Source organism: Syngnathus typhle, linkage group LG10, assembly GCF_033458585.1.
Source record: "Syngnathus typhle isolate RoL2023-S1 ecotype Sweden linkage group LG10, RoL_Styp_1.0, whole genome shotgun sequence".
In the NCBI taxonomy this organism is placed as follows: Eukaryota; Metazoa; Chordata; class Actinopteri; order Syngnathiformes; family Syngnathidae; genus Syngnathus; species Syngnathus typhle.
In genome coordinates this window covers 4,906,983-4,924,186 of record NC_083747.1, presented here as the reverse complement: position 1 = coordinate 4,924,186, position 17,204 = coordinate 4,906,983, and the positions used below count along the sequence as shown (strand labels likewise).

At 41.1% G+C, this 17,204-nt stretch overlaps 2 protein-coding genes across 6 annotated transcripts; one reads left to right on the top strand and one right to left on the bottom strand.

The window, feature by feature from the left end:
- The first annotated feature begins 62 nt into the window (after positions 1-62).
- Positions 63-3,799, top strand: si:dkey-79d12.4 (zinc finger protein 91). Of its 3 annotated transcripts, none has more exons than XM_061288735.1 (2): positions 63-177; positions 682-3,799. In XM_061288735.1, the coding sequence occupies exon 2, from the start codon at positions 807-809 to the stop codon at positions 2,844-2,846; it is 2,040 nt and encodes a 679-aa protein (XP_061144719.1). In that variant the 5' UTR covers positions 63-177; positions 682-806; the 3' UTR covers positions 2,847-3,799. The 3 variants fall into 3 exon arrangements, with proteins under 3 accessions (XP_061144719.1, XP_061144718.1, XP_061144721.1); XM_061288734.1 differs by having other exon boundaries at positions 78-218; XM_061288737.1 differs by lacking the exon at positions 63-177 and adding an exon at positions 208-347.
- Positions 3,800-3,888: 89 nt separating this feature from the next.
- Positions 3,889-17,187, bottom strand: kcnn4 (potassium intermediate/small conductance calcium-activated channel, subfamily N, member 4). Of its 3 annotated transcripts, XM_061288778.1 has the most exons (9): positions 16,611-17,185; positions 12,802-12,897; positions 11,300-11,736; positions 10,825-10,960; positions 8,754-8,864; positions 5,765-5,886; positions 5,553-5,622; positions 4,839-5,005; positions 3,889-4,173 (listed from the first exon to the last, which is right to left on the bottom strand). In XM_061288778.1, the coding sequence occupies exons 1-9, from the start codon at positions 16,995-16,997 to the stop codon at positions 4,170-4,172; spliced, it is 1,530 nt and encodes a 509-aa protein (XP_061144762.1). In that variant the 5' UTR covers positions 16,998-17,185; the 3' UTR covers positions 3,889-4,169. The 3 variants fall into 3 exon arrangements, 2 of the variants coding, with proteins under 2 accessions (XP_061144762.1, XP_061144763.1); XM_061288779.1 differs by lacking the exon at positions 3,889-4,173 and having other exon boundaries at positions 4,862-5,005; positions 5,745-5,886; positions 16,611-17,186; XR_009715951.1 differs by lacking the exons at positions 3,889-4,173; positions 4,839-5,005; positions 5,553-5,622 and adding an exon at positions 6,572-8,146 and having other exon boundaries at positions 16,611-17,187.
- Between the last annotated feature and the right edge of the window lie 17 nt (positions 17,188-17,204).

Here is a 17,204-nt window from a genome sequence, read left to right as displayed (position 1 = left end):
TTAACGGCAGTGTTTAAATTGAACGACACATTATATATATTCTCTTTAATCTTATAATTATTTAATTCGTTTTTGCTTAATTTTACACGCTTTAAAAACGTCGTTCATTTCTGATTTTGTACCAACACGGTGCATTCTGGGAACGGAAATAAACCGCGTTATTCTTCCGCTTTAAAGGTACTCATCATTCGTTTATCGCTCTCTTCAAATAAATCGACGTAAGGATATTGTCTTTCTTTTATAATGTTATATATGTTAGCGTTATAGAAGCACGAACGTTTGGAAATTGCTCGTCCCGGCCACAATCCTACATAGCTTTCCAGACCGTACAGGTTATTTAGCTATCTGTGAGTTGAGTTGTTTACAATCGCTATGGAATCATTCGAACCTTGTCTGCGGGACGGTTTTATATCACTTGTTCATAACTCGCCATTTTAGAAATTAGGGTGTGACGTTTAATTATATGATTGTCGTTTCTTTGAATACCAAGGCAATTGTGCTTGGCTTCGTCTATTTACTGGCAAAGAGATGTGCTTTTCGCTGTAATCTGGTCATCAATGTTAAGACTCGTTATCAAACGAGCCATAACCGCTTTGTTTACTCTTCTTTCTTAAATTAATTTCGACACATAGTCTCTTTCATGACCGTTGGAAAACGTTTAATGCAATGCTCTGCTTTCAGATTATCCCTGGGTTGCTTTCATCAGAAGATTTGAGCAGCGATAAAAGTGGTGAGGTCGAACAAGCAAGCGGAATGGCATTCCGGTCAGTGACAAGTGAAATGCGGTAAATGTTGCCACAAAATTGATGTCCCACCACACCAGCCACAACCTCATAGCCACTTGCCACATCTGCAACACCACCTTCCAACGCATGTCGGCGCTTTCTTCACACTTGGACAATGCAGACAATCCGACGGTGTGCTGGAATTGCTCTCAGTGTTTTAGTAACGTGTGGGAGCTGAACAAGCATGAGGAACACTGCTTGAGCTCAGCAGACGAAAGTAGTGACCTAGCGTCGAACGTGGAGCTGCGGTTGAGCCCGAGCCCGGGGACATCTGGAAACCGCGTGGACTATGAACTGGGAAGACCGCTTGACTCTGATGACGTGAGCACGGATGAGTCAACAAACGATTCTTCTGATGATGATGATGATGATAGTGAGTTTGACCCCAAAGCGGCTCAAGTTGATCTCAGTGACACAGAATCAGATGAGGAATCAAACTCAAGCACGACGAATCCCGCTGGTCTTGAACATATTGCCAGTCGTGGCAACCTTATCCTCCCCGTTAACACGAACGCCATCTGCAAAGACTGTGGCCGAGGCCCCTTCAGTTCCATCAAGCTACATCTGCGCTACTGCACTGGTTACCCGGGGAGATTATTTCAGTCCTCTTGTTGCAAAGCTTTCTTTCCCAGTCAGGAGGCGCTCAAGGACCACTGCCTCATCTTATACGCCTGTGAAGTTTGCGGTCAGGTGTTCAATAAGTGGGTCTCGCACCATCACCACCAGCCTACCAACAAACCCCGTCTGAGGGTGGTTTCCTTCTGCCCCGAATCAATGCCCAAAACGTGCACCATATGCAAGTCGTTTTTTCTCAACGAAAAGTTCTTTTTGGCCCACGTCACCCGGGTTCACACGTCAGTGGTCAGCACCAAGTTGTGCATCATCAACAAACCGTCGGGCTTGACTGACAAGAAGTTGCCGGCTAATGTGGCCACAAAGTTAATTCCCAAGTCCGTCATCAAGACCGAGCAGGACGATGAGTTCTCGATCAATGCGGCCGCAAAGATTACGCCCAATCCTTTCATCAAGACCGAGCAGGACGATGGGTTGTCGGCTAATGCGGCCGCAAAGATTACGCCCAAGACTGAGCAGGACGATGAGTTATCGGCTAATCCGGCCGCAAAGATTACTCCCGAGTTTGTCATCAAGACCGAGCAGGACGATGGGTTGTCGGCTAATCCGGCCGTAAAGATCACTCCCAAGCCTGTCATCAAGACCGAGCAGGACGATCGTTGTTTGGCTGATGTGGCCACAAATACGTCCAAGACTGTCATCAAGACCGAGCAGGACGATGGGTTTTTGGCTATTGCGGCCGCAAAGATTACTTCCGAGACTTTCATCAAGACTGAGCAGGACGATGGGTTTTTGGCTAATGTGGCCGCAAAGATCACTTCCGAGACTGTCATCAAGACTGAGCAGGACGATCGTTGTTTGGCTAATGTGGCCACAAATACGTCCAAGACTGTCATCGAGACCCAGCAGGACGATGGGTTTTTGGCTAATGTGGCCGCAGAGATTACGTCCAAGGCTGTCATCAAGACTCAGCAGGTCTTGAATGCACAGCACCTTTTGGACCATACGTATTCTTATGCGGAGCGCCCTGATTTAGCATGCTCAGCTCCACTACCCACCATCGTGGCCTTGTTGGAGAATCAAAGGCAGGTCTTGACAAAGCGAACAAACACAAGAGCGCAGCGCACCTGCCGACAGTGCGGCACCGTCTTACGGCAGCCCTACCTTGCCGTTAGCCACCGCTACCTCCACCGGGGCAGCCGCTCGCACCGGTGCCATTGCGGCCGGGCCTTCAAGCACCGTCTGCACCTCCTGCGCCACCGAGTGCAGCACGCCGAGGCCGAAAGTTACATCTGCGTCAACTGCGGAAACACATTCACCGGAGCGAGACGCTTAGCCGAGCACCTGAGAGGAAATACATGGAAAACCAAAAAATGCCGGACAAAGTGCAATGTGCCCCTTGCATGCAGCTGTGGACATTTCTTTTATAGAGCATCTGCCTACATATGGCATCAAATTAAAAACAATGTGAAAACCAGGAATTTGTAAATGACAATCAGGGCGTCTCACTTGCCACAATTTTTTGTAAAGTATCAGTGATGAAGCTCAATCCCGCACATGACAACGTTCAATTCCAAAATGTCCCGGAGAGTTTTAATGATGTGCAAATTTCAATTTATTTTGAAAAGAACAGAGTACAAGAAATGTCACTCATTTCAGGAATACATAAGAAAAAAGTCTCCAGTTTATCCTCCCTTTGTCCAGTTGTGTGAGATTTGCAAAGTACTTCTCTTCCAATGAGATATTTGTTTTTGGATTGATTGTTTGAATGGGAGATGTACAGTGAACTTCCGCTATTAGGGCAGGGGGAAAGAAACTCTTCTTTGCCATGAATAGAGAAAGTCTGCGATTAATTCCTCCCCCTACAATTTTTTTTTTTTTTTTTATATAATGGAGGAGAGATGCCACAACGTGGTAGCATTAATATGGACAAATTGTAATGGCAAACTAAGTTCGTCACTGCATTATGAGAGGAAAAAAACTTTTTCAGTTTCACTTTTGACAGTTCACAAGATGCATTTAACATTGGCCAACATAACAGGACATCTCAAATGTTAAGAAAACAGTTTCCCTTAAAGCACAAAAACAGCAACTAGCCAAAGTTCTCAGCAAATAGCTGAATAGTAGATTCCAAAGAAATTTGCAAATTTGAGAATGTTGATTGCAAATGTGCAGGGGTTCACTGTATGTCTAATATTGTGTGGTTCCATTTCTCAACTGTGTTTTGATGATTTAGGATATTTTGAAGGAACTAATGACGACGTAATCACTGATGTACGCAATCTACTCAATGTCCGCTAGAGGGCGCACTTCGTCCATCTTGCACCCCGTTGTCAATTCCCCACACAAACTAGATCTTCATCCCATCATGACCGTCTTCCATTTGAGATGAACATGCTAAGATGTTAAACAATTTAAAATAAACTTGTCTTTGAATGCAACACATCATTTTGACTTCTGCAAAGCTTTCATAAAAGTGAAGACTAACACCAATTAGTTTAAAATAAATAAGGCACGAATGAGTCTAATAAAAAAAAAAGCCTTTAAATAATGGTGTATTCTAATAATAATACAGAGCAAGTCTAGAAGCTTGACAGTGTAGAAAGCTCTCAATGAGTTCTTCCGTAGTCATAATTGGTGAAGAATGCCCGAAGCTGGGCCTGAAGATGACCTCTGAGGCGCTTGCGCCGCTCCTCCAAAACGGTTAAAGCATGTAGAAGTAGCTCTGCACAGGTGGAGATGATCATTTCTTCCTCTTGTCGGCATTGTCGGACAAAAAAGTTCGTTTCTGAAATGTGGGCGGTGGTCGTGTCACCTGGAAAGGAAACATCTGGTCACATCATGACACACAAAAATGTCCTAAATAGATTCATAAAACCGTTCAATGCCAAACCCAGTTGAAGTTTACCGTCAAACAGAACAAAGAGAAATGTGTCTATAAAAAAAAAAACATACAAATACGCCTTCCATTAGCTTAATGCTAACACTTTTATATCAAGCTGCTTATATACACTACCGTTCAAAAGTTCGGGGTCACAAAATTGTTTGGGTGACCCCAAACTTTTGAACGGTAGTGTAAATATTATTATAAAAAATATTATGAATTAAATATTATAAATTATATCATATTTATATAAGATTATATGTAATCTATGAATATAAGTATACATATATATTATAAGATTTTTTACACAGAAGATTATATATATAATCTATAAATAATTATCTAAATAAATATATACACTACCTTTCAAAAGTTTGGGGTCACCCAAACAATTTTGTGACCCCAAACCTTTGAACGGTAGTGTACGTTTTTGTATAGTATCGATAATTTCAACATGAGTGCTATAATGAGGTGAGGTAATCCTCGATACCAAACGCACGGCTCGCCACTCTGTCACGATGCCCCCTTCTCGGCCATCTTGTGCCACATTGTTGATCTGCACAGCATCAGCCGCGACTGTTGTGAGCTCTGTTTACCTGATCTCCTGGTTGCGGTGACGTAGGACCTGAGACAGAAGCTTTGAGGTTTCTTGGAAGCAGCGACTCAACTCTTCGAGTTTCTGCTCCATGGACAGGATACGCTGCTCCAGTTCCCGATACGAATTATTCCAATTGGCGCTGAGGTCGCACATGATCATCTGCATCTGGTCATACAATTGAAAAGGTTTAAATTCCCCAAAACGTCTAAAAACACTCGTGTTGAACGCAAGTGTGAGCTAGCCCTCGATGTTAGCATTTTTACATCTGCTGATTGGTTAGTCTGTACAAAACTTACAGCCAAAACTCGAATGAATAAACCCTTTAACGAGTAACCTACAAATGTTTTACTTTTGTCCAAAATCCTTCACGATTCCTGCTGCAGGAAGAATGACTTACATTTTCCGCTAACTAAAAATTAGTTGTGAAAACTAAGCAATAAGTGTGTGCACCTGAAAGGAAACAAGGCTGTTTTTTCCCTCCCAAAAACTAATCAGTCATATCGGCGCTTCTTGTCGGAAAACTTTGTTCCTCATGGAAAGCTTTCTTCTTCAATGGCCGGATTCCCAACTGACGTTTTCAATAAATATTTTAATTACTCTTTGAACACCCGCTGACAGACCTAAACACATTCTTTGTTTTGGGTAAATTCTGCGTCATTTTTTCCATTTGGTCAAGTCTAGCAATGAAATTAATAAAATATTAATTGTTTACCTTTGGGAGGTCCACCATCTCACTGACGTAATCGCGCAATTTTCTCTGTTTGAGGCGCAAGTGACGAAACCTGCAGAGAAAAGTTGCAATCTTTCAACGTCTTTTTCTTGTTACATATTTTATGTCAAAAGTGTAATTCCTTGTCAAAGAGTCATTTATGTGAAGTACAAGTGCACAGGTTACGCATCCTGCCTGTAGCTGTCGTAACATACACTCTGATGGCCTCCAGAAGACATCGCTGGTGGCGTCGGTGTTCTCCTCGAGTTCTTTTGGTCAAGTTTGCTCGGTGCAGCAACCAGCACTCGCGCAGCACGTTTGCAGCAGCGTGGCGGATCTGCTCAACAAGTGTAGAGAAAAGAAAGACTCGTTAGCCTTATCAAAGATTTTTTTGGGACAGGCTAAGAAGATTTCTAATTATGGTAACATGTTAATATCCATTCGGATTACATGTTAGCTTCAGGCTAATATTAGCATACATGTTAAATTTGAAAATTCCAATTCTATTTTAACATTGTGGGCTTTAATATGTTGTATAGAATTCTCATTTTATGTGTCAGTTTTATAGTAAACTTCAACTACACTAAACAGTTAATTGCGGAGTAACCCTCAATTCTTTGCAAGCAAAACAGTACAAACTCCAATACATTTTAAGTGTGCTTTAAATACTCAACATTTATTTGAAGTGTGCACGAATATCAAATAAAATTAGTGCTGAAAAAGTTTTTAAATGCCTACAGATGCCACAAGGTGGGACCAAAGCACTACTTTCGTCTAAATCAAGCTCCTCAACTTTCTTTAACAAAGTTCATTAGCACCAAAATACCACAAGATAAAAAGCAACGGTCTCAGCAAAAATCGCCCAAGTTTTTCACTAAATATCGGTGGATAGATTCAAATTGAAATAATATTTATATATACTCGCTAATATTTGAATCCACCAACACAGAACAAATTTGCTAGAGTTCCCTGAGTGCAGGAACCAAATAAAAATAGCGCAATCTGCCGAAACCAAAACAAACCTGCTGCCCCTGCTTCTCCTTACGCAACGTTGCCACCTCTTGCATCACATTTTGCAGCTTTTGTCTTTGAATCTATTCATGCGTGCTTTTGTCTTCCTTCCCAATCACTATGACTGCCCTGTGATGATGTCACGCCGGCCCCATGCGAGGGTTATTAATAGATTCTTGTCAGAGTCCGCATCCAGGTGTCTTCCCTTGTTCCCATCAGTGTAAATCTGGACTCGAAGGATGCACGCACACACACAAGGACCAAAACAATCAGTGAGCAATGTGTAAAGATGCACCTTGTGACAGGATGCAGCCACACTGGAAGGGAGGAAATGGTTGTATCCTCCAAAACACCACCGGGCACTAGTTTGCTAGGAACACTGCGTATGAGTCACAACTTACCAAAGAAATCATTTCAATGAGGCCTAACAAACCTTCGGACAGTATTTCTTTATAACGGTTTACTAGACGCCTCCCTTTTTCAGAATTTTAATCAAATAGGGAATAAATCCTGTCCTAAATCCTAAATAATTTGAGATCCAATAAATCCTCCTGTATGGTGGTTCCAATTTTGCGGTTCCACTATTTTGTATATTTCTTTGTACCCTCATTGCAGTTGCTAAATTGCATCTATTCTAAGTGTAATTCTATTCATGGCCGCTAGATGGTAATACATAATTTACTCTGAGATGAAAAATCGGAACGAAGAAGAGTTATAACCCTGAAGTCATCCCTGTATCTTAGTTTTATAATTTATTTCCATTCCGTGCGCATGATTATTGATGTATATAAGATGAGTTATTTGTTTTTTTTTTTTTTTTTTATTTACTGAACTGTAAAAACAGAATAATCATTACGATGTTACACTGACTGCACTATCCAATATTTTTCTATTGCTCTCACGCAATAAATTATATGTTTCAATGTGTATTTAGAGAAACCTAAGTGTATGAATTCTATAAATACATGCAAGGTTATTTTTATAACTCAGATTTCACTTATTGCAAGGCTGATCTGGAATAGATGGGAGGGGGTTACTTGAATTATTCACCATATGGAGCCATTTGACATCTGAAGAGAGTAAAATAAACACCAGCTCATATTCCCACATGACATAGTTTAGCTAATTAACAGCCAAACGCTCATTTACTCATTCTCATGTCACTTAACAAGGCAGCACCTAAGTGGACAAAATAATACCTGCACTTCGTATTCACATCTTGTTGGTATAACGGATAAAGCTTTAAAATACAAAGGACACAAATCATAAAACTAATATGCTTGCTACTTTGCTAATGGGGGTGGTCAGAATTATAACACTCACAATAAACCAGGAATTACTGAAAAAGAGTGAGAACTAAATCTAATTCACAGTCTGTGAATATATAATATGTTATTATGTGAACAACAGAAGCCTCTGCAGAATGCATTTGTTGGTCCCCACCATTTGAGGGCTGCAATTATATAAACACACACACATGCACACACACGCATTCCATTTCCTGCCAATCACTGCCACCGTCCTGAACTGACACAAGTTCTTTTCCGGACTGAAGATGATTTCCTCTGTTTGACGCCTTGAGAAGGCTGTAAAAAGGTTGGCCGGGTTAAAAATAAATATGAAAAGGCCTACAAACCAAAACATGCACATGACACGTGGAAATTGGTCAAGTTTGCCCTTCTTCCACCATGCTGACCAAAGCGTTGAGGTGAGCGATCAATCAAATATAACTAATTTGGAAATACTGTCATTTAAATGAGAATATATTTTACTGTCCATACTATAGCAAGAAATAATATTTACAGTGCACAGTGCTTGATAAATACATTTGACATTTTTTCCTCACCGGGCATCCAGCATCATGGAGTGAAGTTTCTGACTTATTTCCTCATTTTATACCCAAGTTTGTTGCTTTTCTCAGAAATTAGTTCAACCACTGAAACCTTTTACCTACTCAGGAATTCGAGTAAATAACTATAAAATACATTGACTCACACACAAACTATTACAAATAAATATAGAAGCACATATACAATCTTTTATAGCTCAGTCTCACACTAGACTATAACAACTCCACTTGCACAATTTTCCCTTTGCTTATTAAAAAGCAATTTTGACTAATGGCGTTTTGGAAATATCAAAATGTGGAAATGAATGCCAGGTGCATTACAAATGTGTTTTTCTAGCTCTTACCCCTTTTGAGATCTGGATGTCCAGCATGAAAAAGTGCACATGCTTCTCTCCTTTATTCAACGCCAGCTTCTTGGTTACCACGGCGACCAGCATGGCGGTACAGGCTACACCCTGAAAAGCCACACAAACACACAAAAACTGTCCATCGTACACACAAAATGTAATCAACTCTGTTTGTACCAACCAACAAATATTTAGACCCTGGCGACATATTCCTCTTGGCGGAAAAATAAAATAGGTCAATGTCACTCTTAATACTTTTAGTTTTGTCCATTAAATCAAAATTGTATTGACGCATAAGCTAGGGTTCAAAAGTTAAACACAAGGCTGTGTGGCACAGCTATAATAGTTCTGGTTTCCTCTGAGAATAGTTGGCTGCTTTTGCTGGGCAGCGGACGACAGAATGATTAAGATGGATCCCAAAACAAAAATACACACACTGTAACACAAACACACACATCACAGAAAACACACACTGAAAACACTGCTGGAAACTCCGTCTCCACCACAAATAATAACAAAAGCACATGTTACCTTTTTTTTTTTTTCTCTCTCTTCAGCTTGCATCAGAAAGAGAAGGACAAAGGAAAAGGTAAGAGAGCATTGAATTTGATTGACATACACTATTTGGACAAAAGTCATGTGACAGTGAAACGAGATGACATTTGTGGATTTTTTTTAAGGGGGGGGGGGGGCTTTTTGAGCTAAGTAAATATTTCTCCGGCCCTATTAGATGGCATAAAGAACTATGTTGATGTGAGATGAAGAGATTCATTTAGACAAAAGTAGTCCTTTGCTGCCATCTTGTGGTATCCATAGGCAATTATAACGCATTGCTACTCATGGATTTTCACTCGTCACGGTAGGGTTCCGTGCCAATCCCTCGCAAATGTATTTGAAATATGGTCCTTAGCGATAAAAATTGGAAAGCCGTTTTGTTTTCGATTTAAAACGATGCCCCAATTGTGTGAGGAACAGCATAACCAAGTATGTGCCAAAATTTTACTGTCCATGCCAAACAGTTTATTCCACTGTTGCTATTGACTGCCGTTTATTGTTTAGCAATGTTTTCTTGTAACGTGGTCCAGAGCACCAGCAGTGCGAGGAAGGACCATACACAGCGACAACAGCCTCACTCTGCGTTTTTGAATCTCGGCTTTGTCCATTCTGTCCGGAGTTTTCATCTTCGTCACGTACTTGTGTGGGTTTTCCCCAAGTGCTGCAACTTCCTGTAACGTTCTAAAATTTAGGCTCTGTATCAAAGGTGTCGAAAGTCCGGTTTTATTTCTTGTTTGAACAATGAGTCTCGATTCTTTTGTCCATATAGTGTACATAGAAAAGCCCCAAGGAATGTTTTTGTATTTGTCATGTTTTGCGGCTTATCTTAATTTCGTCTTTTTGATTCCGCATGCCCGGCTGGTTTGCTCTTGTTTTATTTTCATTTTTTGAGCACTTCCTGCTCTTTGCTCCACCTTCTTTGCCACTGCCATAAAAACCTCATGTCGCTGTTGTTTGAAAAAAAATCCGAGGTGATGCATCTTTCAGGTGCGCAGAGCGCTCCGGCGGCTAGCTCCCACCCAAAACGTCCGTTGGGAAATGGACATTTATCTTTCCGAGTGGTGGGCACAGGTTGGCACACCCTCGTTGTAGTGTTGCCAAAAGCAATAAAACAATCCTAAAAATGGATAGGATGGAAAGTTTTGCCTTATAAAGGGTGCTTATAAAAAGCTGATGGAGAAATAGAAATGGTTTTCCATTTTCTTTCCCACATTGGGAGAGACACTAATCTGCTCTCACACGTTGTCACTTGTTGTACTCTCACACGCGCTCCCTTTTTTAACACCTGTCTGTCACGACACAGACTTTCTGAACAGAAAAAGCAAGCAAAGCAAGAGAGATAAACATTTTGCACATGATGCAGTCTCAGGAAACAGAACAGCAACACCTTGTATGGTTTTTCCCTTATCAACTTGGTGTCCGCTTGAAGAAAAAAAAAAAAGCCTCGCTCAGAGCGAGATAAAGCATCCCCGAGGCCACAACATGTGCAGTGAACGAAAGCGGAGAGAGTTACCATGACTCCGGTGAAGAGACACACCGACTTGCCACAGCGTGTGTTGGGCGCTACGTCGCCGTAGCCCACCGTCAGGAAGGTGATGGCGATGAGCCACAAGGCCGTTTCCATGTGATCTGTCGAACCTGCGGTCTGCCTGCAGTGGAATGGAATGGAATCAACATTGAGAAACCTCTTTGTTCATTTTCTTTTCTTTAAATTAAAGCCAACCGTAAATTAACATTTTATATTATATTCATTATATTCATTCCCACACAATCACACGAAGAATGAGGCATGAAAAAAAAAAGCCAATAATGTCCAGCAGTGTCATGCTAATAAAGCGAGACAAATAAGGAATAAAACCCAGATTATTGATTATTCGTCATCAAAATTGAACCAGTCTTTGTATTTCATCATTTCCTCTGTTGCGGTATGTGATTTAGCAAAATCAGATCAGAGTGTTGATTAGGATATAAGTGTGTTTTTTTTTTACCTCTCACACAGAGTAAGCATCCAGGACGCTGTGAGCCAGAAGAAGAGAATAAAAACCAGCAGGGTGCGAGCCGGATACTTGTTCATCAGCACCTTGAGTACGAAGCGGAAGGTAAAGTTGATATTGTTGAGCGAGCCGATGCTCCTGTAGGAGGCGCTCAGCAACACTTTGCTGTGCAACAGGACGGCCCGGTGCACCAGGTACAGGCGCAGGAACATCAGCACCGACAGCAGCAGCTCCAAATCGGCGAGGGTCGTATTGTGATGGTTGGAGTCACACAGTGGAGGTGAGAAAGACGAGTTGCCGTGGAGGCCCATCTCCCAGTATGTGCCGACGGGATGGATGGCACAGGTTAATAGTTCGAGCGTGATCAGGAAAATCCTGTGGCTGGTCATGGCAATGCGCCAGTCCACCTGGTTTTGATCGATAATGAAGAGCTGGAAGATATTGTGAATTTTATTACATTTATAAACTGGAATCATTTTATAAATGAAGGCAATGTAGAGAACTAAATTCAGTAAGGATTTAATGCAAAAATGTGACAAAGGGAGAAAAAAAATACATTATATATTTTTTAAAAAATCAACGATAATATTTCAAGACACAATTTATGCAAAAACTTAACACAGCAATATATTTCATATAATAATCCCCATGAATGATTATTGTTAGCCGTTTACGCTAATCTAAAACGAACATTAATGTACTAGATGTGATGAGATTGTCATTGCTAACAATAAAAGACTAGCAAAACATTACAAGAAGTAAACACTATGCGTGTGTTAGCTTCTCCTTATCTCTTCCCAGCATGCGCGGACCCCTCCTTGTATCGCACGCAGCGTCTAACCGCATTTAAAAGCACTTCAGGTAAGAGTGCAACAGCAACTACGCAGTGTAGTCAGTAGCGGGCTATACATTTAGTACCTGCGTTTTCAATGCACCTCTTAATACCATTTGTCTTAATATCTTATGATAATTACAGAAATGACCAAATACAAATATAGCAGTAGCATCTGTAGTAGTGGTCTAAAATCAACACATTTAAATAAAATATTTAAGAGACTGACAGGAACCGCTTTGATTGGCCGGGGATCAGGTCAGCTATGTTCACTCCCACTAGGGCGCAAACTCCCATTTTATGACCCAAGTGACATGTATGCTGTAATTGTGCGAGAGTGTTTATTGTGTTTAATCTCAGCCAAATCGCTTTAGTTCAAACACAGAGGCTATGTGGATTGGAAACACGTTGCATTCGAAAATAATGTGTACGCTTATGTGGACAACCAAGGATTTCTATTCTAAAATGTATAAATTTATCCAAAAGCGGCTGAGTAATTGCTGTTGAGGCTACCATCAGTGGAGCGAGACCTCCAACGTTTGCGCTGGACGTCAAAGGGAATTGTTTTGGACATTTATTGGCATGTTGTAGAAAAAAAAATGGGAGGCGGCATCATGATGAGGACACAAATCAAAAGAGTACTATTGGAAACAGACAAACTCACCCTGATGTCCTTGTAATGGAAAGCAATGATGAAGATGAGGAGACAGCCAGTGGACAAGCTGATGGAACAGTTGATGATTAAGGCAATGTCGGTGCCCTGGATAAAAAAAAAGAAAAAAGAAAAACATTGTGAAGAAGTAACATGATTTAAGTTTAGTCAATTCGTGATTCAATTAGTGAGTCTAGAATGTTACGATTACAAAGATTAGATAACTAAATCACCTTATAGAGAATTGTAACCAAAGTCCACACACTCATGGCTGACAACAAGGCACTCTATTCTAATTTTCTGGAATTTAAATTGGATTTTTACAATGTTAAAATATGTTTTGGTGGGAGATTGCCATTGTAGACTTCTACTTATACTGATGCCTAAAGAACTCGACTGCACCTTCTTCTCAAAAGGTCTTTTGTTGAAAAGTCTCAAAGCATCCATTGCGAGGTCAGTGGAAGTTTTGACGCACACAAATGTGATTTACGTTTCGAAAGTTAATGACAAACATTCAAGATGGAGGAAAGTTGAGTGTGTAGGTGGTATAATGTGACGCCCCTGCTGGCATCCCCCGTGTTTTTCCTCCCGTTTTTTTTCTGCACTAGCGTCCACACCGTGTCTGTATTCCGTCAGGGTTCTAATTAACAGACCCCACAAAAAAGGCTCAACATTTCACCACATTCCATAACAGAGAGTTCAACGGCACGTTTCCTGCCAGCTTTCGAAAAGTGTTTTTGTAATGTTTTCCTGTTGGAAATACTCATCGCAAGCCCGAGGAGTTTAATTTTGGGTTAACCTTCGCACAAATTATTTCTCACAGTTTTGGATGAGCGGCAGGTTGGCCGTCTCCCCTTGGGAAATTGCGTGAGGAAAACAAAATGAAAATCCAATGCAAAGCTTTTGGTCTGGTTTGTTAGTATTAGTAATGTAATAAATAAATAGAAGACACGTGCACCTGATTTGGGGATTGTATGGTTTATTCATACAGACAATAAGTAACAATTCAATATAATCATTTTTTGGATGTATAATATTATCGAGTCCGCATCAATATCTCCCATTATTAAGGTAAAATTAATTTCATGGCCATTTGTAGGGATTGGATCTGTTTTTGCAACAAGTAGCGATGGGCTTTTTATTTTAAATAACATGTCCGATCAAGTGAATGCAGTACTTGACTGCAACCAGCAGAGGCACTGTTGATTTGTATTGGCTGATGGCTGAAGAATCAGGCGTACTTAACATTTCTTCATCCTGTTAAAAGATCCGTACATCCTTTTACTTGGTCACTTGTCATCGATAGAGTCGTGCGTGGCTGGGTACGCCCTTGACTGGCCAATCAGAGGGCGCAAAAAGACAAATGAGCTTTACATTCCCGTTGACACGTTAAGAGTATTCAATCAATGGATGTTTTTACAACGTGGAGGGAAACCTTGAACCTAATTCGGAGGCAAACTTTCGAAACACTTTCACTGTGCTGTCCCCCTAATTAAAATTAAATCAGAAAGGTCATAATTAATTGGGTAATCAAAAGTGCCAAAATAAAACCTAGCAAGCTCAAAACCTGCCTTTAGAGGCCAAATGCGAAGCTCCGCCTCCAACCTGTATTGACTTCCAGACAAACACTCGCATTATACACTAAATGACGCGGAAAGTTCTGAGGTTAATCTAGCTGCAGGGGGAAGAGGCCAAATGTGGAAAAATGCTCCCAAAATAGCCTCTTTTCGTGCGTAACCATTCAGGGTCGGGCTTAAAATATAACTTTTGTACGCTGCCATTAAATTTGATGGGCCCTCCACTTTCGCTACCCTCGGCAGCATTAATGCACTGGAGTGGTTTTCAAAACAAAAGCCAATTAGACTGCAATCAATGCTGGATTACTTGGCCAGCATGGAGATTCTGCATGACTAATAGCTTTCAAAGATGAGGAATACAGACAAAGCAAACCTTTTAAAAGACGATACTGTACATTCGTTAGCCCGAATTACCACGTCAGCATTTTCCGTCTTTTTTTTTTCCCCTTTTGTCCTGTTGAAAAATTTTCCGCTTTGGGAGGATATTTAACTGTTTTAAGAAAAACACCTGACACTGTCTTCTCCCGCCCTTTTTTCTTTCACTTCAATGACTTGTGGGTCAATCTATCAATGACTCCGGTGGTCTAATGTTTTTGCTTCATGCAGGGGAACTTTTTCCATGCGTTGATTGTGAAAGCCTGCTTTTGTTATCCCCTGCGATCTGCATATTAATGTCGTGAGCTTGTGTGTCTGGAAGTGGACCGGCTAATCAGTGAGCAGTTCAAAGCCTCTGTGTAGGTTTGGCAGGGCTTGTGCTGTGAAAGTTGTTATGACGACAGACAGCAAAGTGGGTGGTTTTGTGCAAAGGGTACGGTAATTTGAAAAAAAAAAAAGAAAAACAGCAACATGATTCAAGATTACGATTTACACAGATCTGGTCGGCTGGATCGGGTCGGCACGTTTTGCATTTTTATGCAAAATTAGTGATTTGCAGACCGATCAATGAAGATAGAAAAGAGATCCGTTAAGACATTCCAGCAAACACAATCTCGTTCAGTCTAGGGAAATTATGTGCTGTCATCGTTAATAATCCAATGGACAATCAGATTAAAATAATAAAATAAATTAAAATCAAATAAATCTTGAATGCACATCAGCATTTTAGGACAGAATTTTTAGGCTTTAATTGTTAATTATGTTATTTCTCAATGCATTTCGGTGGCTGTCATTTATACATGAATTCTGACTATCAATGGGTTGGGCCGGTCTCAAACACCTACAAAGAGTAGTATAGTAAATTCACAATTTCTTTAAAACGATCAGATATGATCGATCAGTTATCAGTATTTTTAACCTCGTGGCTGGGTGATCGTTTTTTTTTCAGTTTTTTTTTTTAAACTTCCTGCTTGCTCAATCACGAGTCAATGTTTTTACAGCAAAGCTAAAGAGCCAACACATACTGCACCACTCTTTTGCTGATATTGATATTTTAACATTAATGGAGGATGACTGTAGGTCATATATCATTGTGTTATTATCTCTTAAGAGCATCTGGCTTTGCCGGCATAGCCAACGATGAGATAAAATCCCTTTCACGTGAAGGCATTTCTAGATTAGCCACAGTCCTTCTGCCTGGCTGCTTTTCAAATAAATATCTTAAAATAAAATATCTCTAAACACAATACAAATCCCTACAAAGAGACTATATCAGAAAAACTCTTGCGGCATTAAAAGGATTACAAAGCCATATTGCATAATTAAGAAGCAAACTGGACAGGTGAAAGGGAAAAAAGAAACAACCACAATAAACAGTAGCAGGTGGTGGGCAACCTCCCAGTGTCAACAAGACAAATAAGAGGGAAGCCTCTCAAACGACTCTGGCCTCTGTTGAGCTTTTTCTTTGGCTTTGCGCCATAAGTCAAAATAAGATCAGGGGATGCTTTGAGAATAATTGTCAACTTTTGTCTATGTGAAGCCCTTTGAGACTGCTTGTGATAAATAAACTTGACTTGACTTGAAAGAAACGCCGGGCCGTAATGGGACAAGAACATTAGAAGACTAAATATGTATATAAACTCACAAACTATTACGGTACGGGCTTTTGTACGTAATTGAACGTATATAATTTTAACTGTGTACCATTTTACATGTCACTCTGCTCTTAAAGTAGATTGTCATAGTTTTTTTCCCCTCCTAATACATTCTCAGGAAATTGTTTTGTTTGATGCTTTGTCCAAAATGTAATCTTTAGTAAACGCATGCCAGTTGTAATAGAAAAATAAGAATGCTGGTCGGTGCACGTACCGGTTTGTAGACGAAAGGACACATCTCGGTATGGAGGATCATGAGCAATATTCCGAGCAGAGCTGCGGCCAAAGCCAGCGCGCACAGCCGCTTCTTGTCCTCCAACAAGAACTTTCTGTCGCGCAGCCTGTACAGGTCGTCTCCCTCCATTTGAGTCGCCCTCTTGCCGGAGAGAGACACGGGCACGGCCACCTCCGCTGAGTCCCCGCCGTTTCTATGCACCAAGCCGTCGTAGTTCCCACAATCCGCCTTGGAGTTGGCGTGCAAGGCGCGTTTGGTCATCTCCATCTCCAGAGCGCATACGAGGCGGCCCTGGTGCGTCTCGTCGCTCCCCGGTGATCGGGATTTTTCCCTCGCGTGTCCGGTCCCCTCCTGGCCTCCGGACATAATGTCAGGTGTACACGGCCCTCGTCTCGTTTCACGTACATGGAAGCCGCTAATTGTGGAAGTACACTTAACTCCCTTTAGAAAAAGAGAGGCGCGGCACTGATGCCTTTAGCGCGCACCGCTGTATGCCTGCCTGGCAGTCCGTGCGTACGCGTTATCTTATCATATTTGCATATGCTCCGGGATTCACGTGGTGTTTTGTTTGCA

Bases quoted from the DNA above. Each gene is read 5' to 3' on its own strand.
- si:dkey-79d12.4 (XM_061288735.1), top strand. From the start codon at position 807: ATGTCCCACCACACCAGCCACAACCTCATAGCCACTTGCCACATCTGC.
- kcnn4 (XM_061288778.1), bottom strand. From the start codon at position 16,997: ATGTCCGGAGGCCAGGAGGGGACCGGACACGCGAGGGAAAAATCCCGA. The intron at 11,737-12,801 runs GTGAGTTTGTCT...AATATCTTCCAG, and splicing joins TCCATTACAAGGACATCAGG to CTCTTCATTATCGATCAAAA. The intron at 5,006-5,552 runs GTAAACAATTAA...TTGTATGACCAG, and splicing joins AGATGGTGGACCTCCCAAAG to ATGCAGATGATCATGTGCGA.